This window comes from Artemia franciscana, chromosome 18 (genome assembly GCF_032884065.1).
Source record: "Artemia franciscana chromosome 18, ASM3288406v1, whole genome shotgun sequence".
Taxonomy (NCBI): domain Eukaryota; kingdom Metazoa; phylum Arthropoda; class Branchiopoda; order Anostraca; family Artemiidae; genus Artemia; species Artemia franciscana.
The window spans coordinates 30697126-30711084 of NC_088880.1; the positions used below are offsets into that span (position 1 = coordinate 30697126).

Genomic DNA, 13959 nt, shown 5'->3' on the forward strand with positions numbered 1-13959 from the left:
CTTTTAATTGTTTTAAAAAGTAGAATTGTGGCAAAGAGTCAAACTTTAGCGTAAAGAGCGAGGGATTGCGGAGGGGACAACCCATTTTATATACGGAGTAATTTCTGTTCGTTTTAAGTTTTAATGTCGCTCCTTACTTTCAGCTAAAAAAATAGTTTTTTTTAATTTAACTTCTGAACGTTTTTGAATTAATGCATGTTTGGTTTTGGCTCTCCGCACATAAATTATTAAAATGAAATTTGTATATTAATTCTTTTTTTGGCTAAATGGCTTTCTCTTAGTTTTGATCAGACGATTTTGAGAAATAAGGGGTGGAGAAGGAGGCCTAGTTGCCCTCCAATTTTTCGGTTGCTTAAAAAGGCAACTAGAACTTTTAATTTTTAACGAACGTTTTTATTAGTAAAAAATATACGTAACTTATAAATTAGCAACTTACGTAACAGACTTTCATAATCTTATATTTTTGTTATGTATACAAGGGGGTTTGTATCCTCGTTAATACCTCGCTCTTTACACTAAATCTTAAGTTTTGTCCCAATTCTTTAAGAATGACCATTGAATCAGAAAGGCCGTAGAATAAATAGTTGAAATTACTAAAAATACTTTAGCATAAAGAGCGAGGTATTTATCTCCTCCTAAATACCTCGCTCTTTATGCTACAGTATTATTAGAACCCCTCATATTCGTAATAATATCTGTTCGTTTTAAGTTTCAATGCTACTCCTTCCTTTCATTTGAAAAAAGTTTTCATGTTTATTTTTCATTGTTTTCTTATGGTAATGCTGGAAAATCCTGCGCCCTTTTTATTGAATTTTTCTTCCCCCATGACAGATTCCTCCAAGGAAAGATCCTCCAACATAGCCCCCTCTCCTCAGCTCCACCCCCAAACAAAATAAAATCCCCCTGAAAACGTCGGTACACTTCCCAATAACCATTACTATATGTAAACACTGGTCAAAGTTTGTAACTTGCAGCCCCTCCCCCAGGGATTGTGGGGGAGTAAGTCATCCCCAAAGACATAGTTATTATGGTTTTCGACTATGCTGAACAAAATGGCTATCTCCAAATTTTGATCCGTTGACTTTGGGAAAAAAATGAGCGTGGGAGGGGGCCTAGATGCCCTCCAATTTTTTTGGTCATTTAAAAAGGGCACTAGAACTTTTCATTTCCATTAGAATGAGCCCTCTTGCGACATTCTAGGACCACTTGGTCGATACTATGACCCCTGGGAAAAAAACAAAAAAACAAAAAAACAAATAAACACGCACCCGTGATTTGTCTTCTGGCAAAAAATACAAAATTCCACATTTTTCTGATGGTGTGATTTTCGTTAAGATTCTATGACTTTTAGGGGGTGTTTCTCCCTATTTTCTTAAATAAGGCAAATTTTCTCAGGCTCGTAACTTTTGATGGGTAAGACTAAACTTGATGAAACTTATATATTTAAAATCAGCATTAAAATGCAATTCTTTTGGTGTAGCTATTGATATCAAAATTCAATTTTTTAGAGTTTTGGTTACTATTGAGCCGGGTCGCTCCTTACTACAGTTCGTTACCACGAACTGTTTGATTGCTGGAATTTTGGCAGTGACTTTCCCCTTTTTTGAACCTCCTCAAGCAGGTTTTGCCTCACGACTATTGAGAAACATGATCTATGTGACTGAAAAATAAATAAATTCGTTCAAACTAGTTTTTATTTTGTCTAACTTTGTTCTTTTTTGTTTGTTAAAACCTTGGAGGGCAATTGCTTTTATTTCTTGAAGTTTATCCTACTGTTTTTGCAAAGCTGTCTTTTCCTTCTTGAATTAAGCCTCCCTTGTATAATTTCAGGAACCCATTTCTGACTTAAATTAGAAAATCAAAATAGGTGCTTGCTCAGAGTTGCAATTTAGAATACGCTTTTGTTAAACAAAGTGGAACAAATTTCCATAAGAAAATTCTCTTAGAAACTGTGTGAAATATATAATCAAAGAGATTTCAAAGATAATTCATTGGTTTTAGACTATTTTTGAGGGTAGTATTAGTAATTAATGGACAATGTTCCCGTAAGAATAATATTGTAGGTATGCTTTAGTTACGTCTATCGACCAAAGAGCCAAGACTTATAATTACTACTACTACTACTAAAAACTCACCGCAGCATGAAGCCACCTGAGGCAAACACAGCTGAGCATGTTCCTCCTCCAACTCAATCTATTCAAAACTTCTCTCTTTACACCCTCCCAGGAAGTGTTCATTTTCCTCAAATCCTTCTTTACACCATCTTCCCACCCCGACCAAGGACGACCTGTTTTCCGTTACAAAATACGTAATTCCATATTTTTCTTCTAATAACTCACCGTAGCACCAAGCCGCCTGAGACCAATGCAGTTATACACGCTCCTCCTCCATCTCAGTCTATTCAAAGCCTCCCTCTTCACATTCTCCCAGGAAGTTTAAATTTCCCCTAAGTACTTCTTTACAACTTCCTCCCATCCAAACTACGGATGACCTGCTTTCCGTTTAGCCATAGACGGTTGGATGAAAAGGACAATCATTGGCAATCCGTCATCCTTCATCCGCAGAACTTACCCTAACAAATTCTGACTGATATTTGGTTTTCTTGATTATACCATCAAACTTATATTACCGAAGCAAAAAATTTAAATTGCAATAAATCGGTTTGGAAGCACCGATTTTTTCGAAACGATTGTAAATCGTAGAAAAATTGCTGTTTTCAAGTTTCCGTCTTTTCTAATTTCAAAAAAGATGCCCTAAATCCTTCCTCCAACCCTACAAACTACGAAAGGTGGGCATAATTGGACCTGTAGTTTTGAGTAATTTTGGTTTCACCCACAAGTTTAAAATAATATGACTGTCATAAAATTTTATTAGAGGTTTTGATTATTTTTTTTCCATCCTGTTTAGATAACAAAAATATTCAATATATTTTTACTATTTTTTTATATGCTTGACTGTATCCCTTAAACATGCAACTATGCAGAAATTCATTCGGGGTGGAGGGGCGGTAGCTAGTAAAAAAAATATCTGAGTGTAATATGGTTCAATAAAGTATGGGGCTTAATGTTCCTGTACAGAAGTATATAATAGAAAAGACTTAGTTATATAAGCCCATAAAACATTTCATTATTTGATAGTAAAATGCACTTTATCATTCTAGATAGTATTACAATATTTACAAATTTTGCACCTTATTTAAAGTGACTTTAGCATGTCTGACCTTTTTTGGCAGGAAAAGGTCAAGAACGCGGTACAAAAAGGAATTTTATGTATGGTCTAGAGAGGGGGGGGACTCATAATTGTCCTTTGAAATTTCGTATCATCCCTTGTTTAAAGTGAATAGAACACGTGTAACCTTCTCTTGCGAGATGAGGCAATGAGGCTGGGGGACTGGAAATTTATTCTCTCTGTAAGGTAAAGAACCCTAGTGTCGCTCTGCTGTGAACGTTATGAAAACATTTGACATACTAACATGTACTGTACTTACTTATTTCTTACTTACTTACTTATGTACTTATTTAATTTATTGTACTTACTTATACTTACTTATTTATTGTACTTACGTACGTACTTATTTCCAGCAACCTGGGTAAGGCGTCAAGATTCTGAAGACGAAGACCTCGCGTTTCTGAGTGAAAATCAGCCTAAAGGAAGATCTGCATTGTCAGAGTGTCAGAAACAGAAGCTGACTTTCTACTTTCGTCATGTCCTTGATTTGAATAGAGATAATGTGATATCAGCGGAAGATTTTTCAGTTCTAACAGACGTAAGCCCCATTCTGATTATACTAAGATTCGAGAAACTAGTATCTGAAAAAAAATCCTACAAACTTAAGAAACCGTTCATAAAGCTAGAAAAGTTGACTTTCAGACAGTTTACAGGCCCGTTTCAAAACAGTATTTTTTTCAACTTCAGAAAAAAAATCCCAAGGAAAAATAACAATCGCTATTGCCTAAAAGATTGATTATAAGCGATTTTGCCTCATCTTAAGGACTTGAAAGATGTAGCGGTTTGTTTCCAGCGTCTTAAAAACCACCTTGTTCACAGAAAAAGCTATGTTTTGCTCTCGACAGTAATAAGAGTAAAAACAATGTTTGACGATTTGAACAGAAGTGGCAATCAAGGAGGGGGCAATTGACCCCCAAGATTTTGAAAATAGCGTCCTGTTTTTTATCTGTATTCCAAACTCTAAAGAAAACCAAACTTACTTCCCCTCCCCCCTACGTTTTGAAATATAACTTTTTATTATCTTCATTAAATAGAAAAAAGCATTAGATGTGAAAGATTTGCCCGCAACGAATGGAAGTCGGTTGGCCAAGCCATCACACTGCATTTTCAATGAGATTAGACCAACTTTCCCCGAATCCAGTTATGAAAATGTTCAGTACACGCGATCAAACTTTCACACCTGAACGATTTCTTATACCCTATGATGTTTTACATTTATGGCTAAGATGATATGAAACTTTTGAAAAGATTTTAAAATTTTTAGCAAGACAAAGAACTTCAAAACAGAAAACAAAAGGCTTTACACGTCAAAAACTTGCACACCTTTCCAAGTCCGAATTCTGCTTGTTTTCAAACTAACCCCTGATTCAAGGTTAATGAGCTGTTCCATGGATTGTGTTTGAATTTAATTTAGTAAAAAAATATTTTTTCATCTATGCTACCTTAACTACAAAGATAAAGCATCAGGAGAACAATGATACTTTCCATTAATTAAATACTGTGGCTGAGCACATTTAGCTTCTGTGGTGCTTTGGCAGTACCTTTCTTCTGGCAAAAAAAAACAAAATTCCACATCTTTGTTTATAGGAGGTTGAAACCTCTATAACAGGGTTTCCTGATACATTGAATCTGACGATGTGATTTTCATTAAGATTCTTTGAATTTTAGTGGTTGTTTTCCCCTTTTTTTCAAAAATTAGTCAAATTTTCTCTGTCTTTTAGCCTCTTTTGGGTAGCACAAAATTTAATGAATCTTAAATACATGGATTCAACATAATGAGCTGATTCTTTTGATATATTTATTAACATCAAAATTCAATTTTCATTGTTTCGGTTACTATTGAGCCATGTAGCTCCTTACTTATAGTTCGTTACCACAAACTACTTGGATTAGACCAATTTTAAAATAATCTTAAATTACTTCAGAACAGAAATACCAAAGACTTTAAGATGGTTGGATTTTTACACGAGTTTTTTTTTTATTTCCTTGGCACGTTTTATCCTAAGTATAATTCGCTAAAAAGCGCCACAAGCACAATATAAAAAAACAAAAAAAAACATCCACACAGATTCAACGGTATCTACCAAGAGGAGGGTTAGGGAAACAGTCTACCCCTAGGTCATAGGATTTTAGTTTGAAATAACTTTTCTGTACAAATAAAAATAAAATTCTTGATATTTGGGTTTCATATCAGAAAGCCTTTGTCAACGGAAAAATAGAAAGAAAAGTAACGTAGGTAAATAAGAAAACATATAAAAGATAATAAAAACATAAATTCTCTGCAAACAAAATAATAAAAACAAAAGAAACTCGCTTCTAACTATAGTTGTTGTTTCTGAAACAAATATGGTATTATTGTAAAGAGAGGATCAAAAGTGGGGTGTAGAAGTTATCAGACTTTGACCTTCTTGGTCTCTATTTCCTGGCTGATTACCCATTTTAGAAAGGCTTAGAAACAATTTTCGGAAATATTTTTAGAAGCGTGAAAATGCAGATACGACTTATTGGATTGACGATGACGAGCTGTGTATTAGAGAGTGGAATAAAAATCACAAAACAATTGACTCTACCCATTCTCTTGAGTCTGGTTTTAAATTTGAGTTAATATGGGACCAAAATTGCTTTTCAATAAGTATAGGCGTATCAAATGAACAGTTGAAGTGTTTTTCTTAAGAAATAGGGTTTTAAAGGAAATATGATCGAAAACATTGTGATTAAAGCAAAGCAATCTATTTTGCTTATTTAATCCTAACTATTTTTTTTTTAAGTTCGGGGTCTCTCTGATCTCTAAGTGTGTGAGTGAGGGGAAGAGTGATAGTTGTCTAAATTGTTTTCATCAGGTATAGTCCTGATATAAAGTCCTAATATTTTGGTTTCATATATGAAAGCCTTTATCAGCGGAAAAAAAGTAACGTAGATAAATAAGAAAACACATAAAAGATGATAAAAGCATTAATGTTTTGTAAGCAAAATAACAAAAACAAAAGAAACTCGCTTCTAACTTTAGTTGTTGTTCCTAAAACAAGTATGGTATTATTGTCAAAGAAAGGATCAAAAGTGGAGTATAGAATCAATCAGACTATGATCTTCTGGGTCTATACTGCCTTGCTGATTCCCCATTTTAGAAAGGCTTAGAAATAATTTTTTGAATTTTTTTTTAGAAGCATGAAAATGCAAATAAGACTTTTTAGAATGACGGTGACGAGTTGTGTATTAGAGAGTGGAATAAAAATTACGAAGGAATTGACTCTACCCATTGTCCTGAATCTGGTTTTAAGTTTGAGTCAATAAGGGACCAAAATTGTTTTTTAATTAGTACAGACTTATCAAATGAACAGTTGAAGTGTTTTTCTCAAGAAATAGGGTTTTAAGGAAATATGATCGAAAACATTGTGATTAAAGCAAAGCAAACTATTTTGCTTATTTAATCCTAACTATTTTTTCTAAGTCTGGGGCCACTTTGATCTCTAAGTGTGTGAGTGAGGGGAAGGGTGAGAGTTGTCTAGATTATTGTCATCAGGTATAGTCCTGATATAAAGTCCCGATATTTTGGTTTCATATCTGAAACCCTTTATCAACGGAAAAAAAGTAACGTAAACAAATAAGAAAACTCATGAAAGGTGATAAAAGCATAAAGGCTATGCAAACAAAATAACAAAAATAAAAGAAACTCGCTTCTAACTATTGTTGTTGTTTTCAAAACCAGTATGGTATTATTGTCAAAGAAAGGATCAAAAGTGGAGTTTAGAACCTATCAAACTTTGACCTTCTTGGTCTCTATTGCATTGCTAATTCCCCATTTTAGAAAAGCTTAGAAACAATTTTGGGAAATATTCTAAAAGCGTGAAAATGCAGATACGACTGTAAGGAATGACGGTGACAAGTTGTGTATTAGAGAGTGGAAAAAAAATTACAAAGCAATTGACTCTACCCATTTTCCTGAGTCTGGTTTTAAATTTTGGTTAATATGGGGCCAAAATTGATTTTTAATAAGTACAGGCTTATCGAATGAACAGTTGAAGTGTTTTTCTCAAGAAATATGGTTTAACATTGTGATTAAAGCAAAGCAAGCTATTTTGCTTATTTAATACTAACTTTTTTTTAAAGTTCGGGCCTCTCCGATCTCTAAGTGTGTGAGTGAGGGGAAGGGTGAGAGTTGTCTAGATTGTTATCATCAGTTTATATACCAAAAGGAATTTCTTAATTTCAACCAAACTTAACCAGGAGCGATATTTTCTGTCGTTTTAAAGTCTGGGATAGATTCAACCACTGAGGTGAAGGAAGAAGGTGGATGCCCAAATTTTGACGTAACAGATGCAAGGACCAAAGGAATTTCGATGGGAAGTAATAGCTAGGCCCACAATTGTTCCTTTTTCATGGTCATAATTTGACCCAACAACTTTAGAAGGGGGATATAAAGGCGTTAATGTACTGTTTCACTACCCTGATCCCTGAGCAGGTGGTTGGGATTCACTAACAGTCTAACAGTCTTGCTATTAGGTTATTATGGTCAATTACAACTCTTAGTGGAGAAGGGCTACATTCTTGTGGTTTAAGTGCATGGAAATTGTCCATCCTATCTCCATGAATCTTGCAGCGGTCTACAGCTCAAAAATTGCCCATGCTTAGGGAGTTCGAAACCAAAAGACACTGTCATTTGTGTTGCATAACAACTATGAGAATGCTCCAAATTTGCTAGAATAATTTACAAAGTCTAGACACTGGCAATCTTGTCTTTGTACATTTTAAGTTCCACTCTATTCTTGGTTTTAATTCATCTCTGTCACCATTTCTAGGTTCAGAACAATGTAAGTTCGATATATCAAATATTTCTGCTCATTCTAAGTTTTAAAAGTTTTTTTTTATTTTTGTGGGAAACTTAGCTTTATTGATCTGTTAATTTGAAAGGAAGTATTCAGTTAAAAAAAAAAATTATGTAAACATATGCAGTTCCGTTATTCTAAAGTCTTAAGTTTCTCTTTTAGTCCGGCTGTATTTCTTTTTCTGGTTGTAAGAATCTATTTTGTAATATAAATTTGAAAGGTGAAAGCATGGGTAAAAGGCTCTTTAAACAAACGTTTTACCTCTCCAGCCTTGAAGGATAGCTTTCTTTTTCCTCTTGGCGAGGAATAAACTTAAGAGATACCGCTGGATCAAAGGAGATTTTCTTACGAAGACTTGGAAATAAAAATCCATAAGCTCCGGGTTTGGTCTCTTACAAAATCAAAACAAAATAATTTGCGTTAGCAACAAGAACTCAATTAAACAGTTAATATTTTCTTTGTTTCTGCCTAGCGTCATCTCGAAAATTTTGAGTTACTAGGTTCTGAATCAAAACGATATGGACTAGGCAATTAGACAGAATGTAATAAATTTTTGTCGCTTGGCACAAGTGACTACTTTTACTACTGCTACAAATTTTTTGGAGGCAGCATGTAGCATTAGATTATTAGAATATAGAAAAATTAGAATATAGATAGAATATAGATAGAATATATAGATAGAAGATAGAATATAGAATAGAAGATAGAATAGATAGAATATAGATAGAATATTAGATTGACAGACTAGAAATCAATCCCTTTCTATTCCATTCCGAACACCAGCTAGGAAATTACCAGGCCATTTTAAACCATCACACCACTTTGTAATCGCATCCCCACCCAACCAATGATGTTTTCTCCCTCTTTATAGACTATTTAGTAATTATTTCTCAGAAGTGCTATGAATGAATGAATGTACTTTATTACCTGTAAAAGCATAAAAGACACAAAATACGGAATATTATAAATAAACAAAACAAAAACGACAAACAGCGAAGAAAAAAAAATTCAAACAAACAAAAGACAACATGGACTAATTAAACAGTATCAATATGGGAAAAGGACTGTAGAGGGTCGTAAACGTGAATAAAGCTGATAGTCTTTTTACATAAATCATCGCTGGAAGACCGAATCCGAGAAGGCACATCTATTAAACCAAATTGAGCAATTATTTTTTTTTTATTTCGGTGCCATCTAGGAAGCCCGAGGAGGAATTTGTAATATCTGAAATAAGCCACACTTAGAGTATGTCGATCTTTCTTACGAAACAGATGAGCCATGCCTGATAAAAACAAAAGCACAGGGGCGCAATAAGAGTTATAAATCATGCAAAAACCGTTGCGGCTGTAACGGCTATTGTTTGGGGATATTTTCCCGTAAGCGACGCGTAGGTTTTTCACGGCTTGATTCATTAGGGATGAACAGGCAGTGGAAATCTTTCTAGTTCTAAGACAGGTTGCAAATATTCCTTCACCTTTAGACTTATAAGAAAAAATGTTTGGGTTTTTAATCGAAAAAACAAATTTGCCTCCCTCATAGGCTTTAGAAAATACTTCTTTTTTACCTTTTAAAAGAAATATGAAAAAAATTGCCTCTCCATCTCCATATGTTTTCATGAACTGGCGCGTCCGTCCTGGGAGCGCGCCCAAGCCACCACGGCTACGCTTCGCTGATACATATGACAAGTATGTTGGAAACACATAATTCGGTAAATGGTAGTTCGACACAGGTCGAACTACCATTCTAAACCTTGTCAACAAGCCAAAGTCTTAAAGACCACAGAATCTTATTTCAATTGATGATTATTAAACTACCACAATAGCGCAATTAAATTAATCTTGGTAACCCACAAAAAATTTAAAAAAATGAAAAAAGATATGACAACTGTTGAAAATACAAGAAAAACAAGTATAAAATTCTGATACATAATAAAGACTTAATTGATATCTTAGCAAATTTTTTACTTTTAAAACTTTTCTAAAGTTTTCTAAACCTTGTCAACAAGCCAAAGTCGTAAAGACCACAAAACCTTATTTCAATTGATGATTATTAAACTACCACAATAGTGCAATTAAAATTAGTCTTGGGGATCCACAAAACAATTGTTAAAAACATGAAAAAGGATATGACAACTATTGAAAATAAAAGAAAATCAAGTATAAAATTCTGATATATAATAAAGACTAAATAAAACACGGAAAAAAAACACCAACAAATACAATTGTTTTCTGGAAGAAACAGCATATTACTTTAGTCATGGTTGCAGTAGTAGCTACAACCTAGTGAAGGCCGAATTTTTCTAAGAAAGCAACAGCTTTCAAATGAACCTCTAAGCAACTCTCTACGATGTCTGTGCCCTTCCACTACCAAAGAGAAAAAACACTAAAATACAATATCCTCAGGATTTCAGTACAAGGGGAATGAAAAACTCCAACAAAGATGGTACAGTTTTAACCATAAACCATATGTTATTTAATACATTTTGATTTCTCGGTATGGTAGGTCGTAGTTTGCTCCGGTAGTACGTTGTGGCTATTGCTGCAACTGTAACACATAGTATTCTAGATACTATATACTATATATAGTATACGTAGTATTATAGATACTATATACTATAGAAGTATTCTAGAGACGTTGTGGCTATTGCTGCAACCGTAACACATAGTATTCTAGATACTATATACTATATATAGTATACATAGTATTATAGATACTATATACTATAGAAGTATTCTAGAGACGTTGTGGCTATTGCTGCAACCGTAACACATAGTATTCTAGATACTATATACTATATATAGTATACATAGTATTATAGATACTATATACTATAGAAGTATTCTAGAGACGTTGTGGCTATTGCTGCATCCGTAACACATAGTATTCTAGATATTATATACTATATATAGTATACATAGTATTATAGATACTATATACTATAGAAGTATTCTAAAGACGTTGTGGCTATTGCTGCAACCGTAACACATAGTATTCTAGATACTATATACTATATATAGTATACATAGTATTATAGATACTATATACTATAGAAGTATTCTAGAGACGTTGTGGCTATTCCTGCAACCGGAACACATAGTATTCTAGATACTATATACTATATATAGTATACATAGTATTATAGATACTATATACTATAGAAGTATTCTAGAGACGTTGTGGCTATTGCTGCAACCGTAACACGTACTCTATAATCTCATAACCCTTTGATCATAATGTCTTATGGTTTTCTGTAGTCTTTCACTACTTAGAACAGAGCCGTTAATTATTCACCACTGATTTTTCGTTGTGGAAATGACTAAATCATTTATTGCTTCTAGAAATGTTGGTCCTTGAATGTTTCTCTGTAGAACATTTATAACTGTTTCTCAAATTATTTCTCAATAATATACAATTGTTTCTCTATTCAAATCGAAAGGCAATATACTACATAACATATATTTTCAACGAGAATAAGAACTTAGAAGTGTTTTTGGACTTTCAACTGTTATTAAAAAGCAGCTACTGTAAACAGAAAGTATTTTAGGTAATGGTGATACTAAAAGTCAATTTCTGATATTAAAAGTTTCGGTTCCAAAGTGCTTCTTTGAATTAAAAAAGGACATAATAAGTTCTCAGAAACAGACAGATGCCTCTAAATATCTTAAGAGCCAAATAGAAGGATATTAATTGAACTAATCGATTGAATCACCTTAGTTTAAGGGGTGGCTTTAAATCTAATTTATAGAAATAGAAATTTATTTCAAATAACACCTGTAAATCCTTATAGCATGAGTAGCCTGGGTTGAATCGAAGGTTTAATGTGTTCAGAATCAAATGGCACAGGAGAATATGGATTGAAGTGAATGATTCAGCCAGCTTATTTTAAAGGGTGGCTCTAAATCTAACTTCACACAAACAGATAGATGTATTTCACATAACACCTGTAAATCCTTATAGTCTGGGTAGCCTGGATTGTGTCACAGGTTTAACATCTCCAGAACCATAAAGGACAGTGGAATGTGGATTGAACTAATCGATTGAGCCAGCTTCGTTTAAGAGGTGGCCCTAATTTCTAGATCTAATATCTAGATGGCTCTAATCTAATTCTACAAATAGCAAGGTATTTCACAAAACCCCTTTAAATCACTATAGTCAAGGTTGACTGGCAGGTCTGATGTCCTCAGTACCAAACTAGACACGATAGTACGGATTGAACTAATTGGTTGAGCCAGCTCAGTTTGGCTCAACCAAAGGGGGCTCTAAATCTGACTTCTACAAATAGAAAGGTATTTCACATTACAGCTTTAAATCACTATAACCTGGGCTGACTGGCAAGTTTAAAGCACAACATTTTGCATCAAACAAATAAAAATATTTTGTATTCTGACCAATGTCCTGTGCAGCAAAGGAACTGATCTCCTGATTCTCTGCCTTTAACCAGGAGAATAACCTGTCAGTAGTATAGTATTAAAAACTCCTGGGTATACATCCTTATTTGGGCTCTAAGGATGGGGGCAATAATCCAGAGATAACAAGCTAAGGCTTTTTCTAATTGAATTTGAGATGGAGAGACTTTGAAAAACATATTTTAATTTTAGTTAGACTCAAACTATTTAATGGGACTGGCTTCAATGAATTTTGAAAACTGGTTCATTGAAATAGTATTTGTGTATATAAACACCTTGATAATAAGATTTACTATTAGTTCTGAAGCATAATTCAAAAATGAACAAGCGATCACAAAATTATGGTTTTTATGTAAGTAATTTTGAATAATATAAGCTTTACCCATTAATTCCAAATTTTTCATAGATTAAAATTTACATTTAAAAAGTTTCATATCCTATGTGTTTCCCAAAAAGGTATACGTCAAACTAATGTTTAGATGCCAATCTAGTTTTCTGGTTGTACTTTTGTCTAATTCGGCGATCTAAAGCGCCTTGTCTGTGCATGTGGGCATTAATATGACAGAAAGTAAGCTCTTATGTTAAACCGAGATAGTTAAATATTGACAGTTTCTTTAGACTTGTTTCAATATACAAATACTTTTGAACCGGCTGCAGTATGAAATGACATTAAATTGCGCACAGAGAAAAAAATGATGATTGCTAAATATTTGTATATAATTTGACAATGAGATTACACCAATTCAAAAACCTTAAGAAGAAAACCAAAAGTTTTAGGGTCAGTAAAAATTATTGCTAGAAATTAAACGCCGGGTGCCAAGTGCCACTTACCGCATCCTTATGGTGCCTCCCCCTGGAGGACATAGCAAATAAAGTTGGTTTCTAGCTGTTGAATTGTCAGGTAAAGCAATTTTAACTAATTCAGAAGTGCTTAACTGATTCAAAATGCTCAACTGATTTGCTTTGAATTATGAGAAGTAACTGTAGATATATGTTTTAGCTCTAGGATACCAAACATAACATTTTTTACATAAATGAAATCACAGGGCTCAAATTAAAAGCTATTAGGTTCTTATGTAAGTAATTTTTGAATTATATAAGCCTTAGTTATTAATTTATCCCTTAGGTAATATAAAAATCCAAAATTTTCATAGATCTAAATTTACCTTTAAAAAATTCGATATCCTGTGTTTTCCACGAAGGTATGCGTCAAACTGACGTTTAGATACTAATCTAGTTTGCTAGTTGAAGTTTTACCTAATTCGGTAATTTAAAGCGCCTCGACTTTGTGTGCGGGCATAAATTTGACTGAAAATAAATTCATCTGTTAATCTGAGATAGTTAAATTTTCACAGTTTCTTCAGACTAGTTTCAATAATCAGTTATATCTGAATAGACCTTAGAACGAAAAGGCATTAAATCACGTAAAGAGCAAAATAAACTGATAATTAGAAAAATATTTGTGTATATTTTAGCAATAGGATTACATCAATTCAAGTTAT

At 33.4% G+C, this 13959-nt stretch overlaps 1 protein-coding gene across 1 annotated transcript in view; it reads left to right on the plus strand.

Moving 5' to 3' along the window:
* LOC136038863 (uncharacterized) overlaps positions 1 to 13959 on the plus strand; it is a 131301-nt gene that overhangs the window by 56510 nt on the left and 60832 nt on the right. The window contains exon 3 of the mRNA XM_065722316.1: positions 3582 to 3766. Within this exon, the coding sequence (XP_065578388.1) occupies positions 3582 to 3766 (185 nt within the window). The remainder of the gene's footprint in view (positions 1 to 3581; positions 3767 to 13959) is intronic.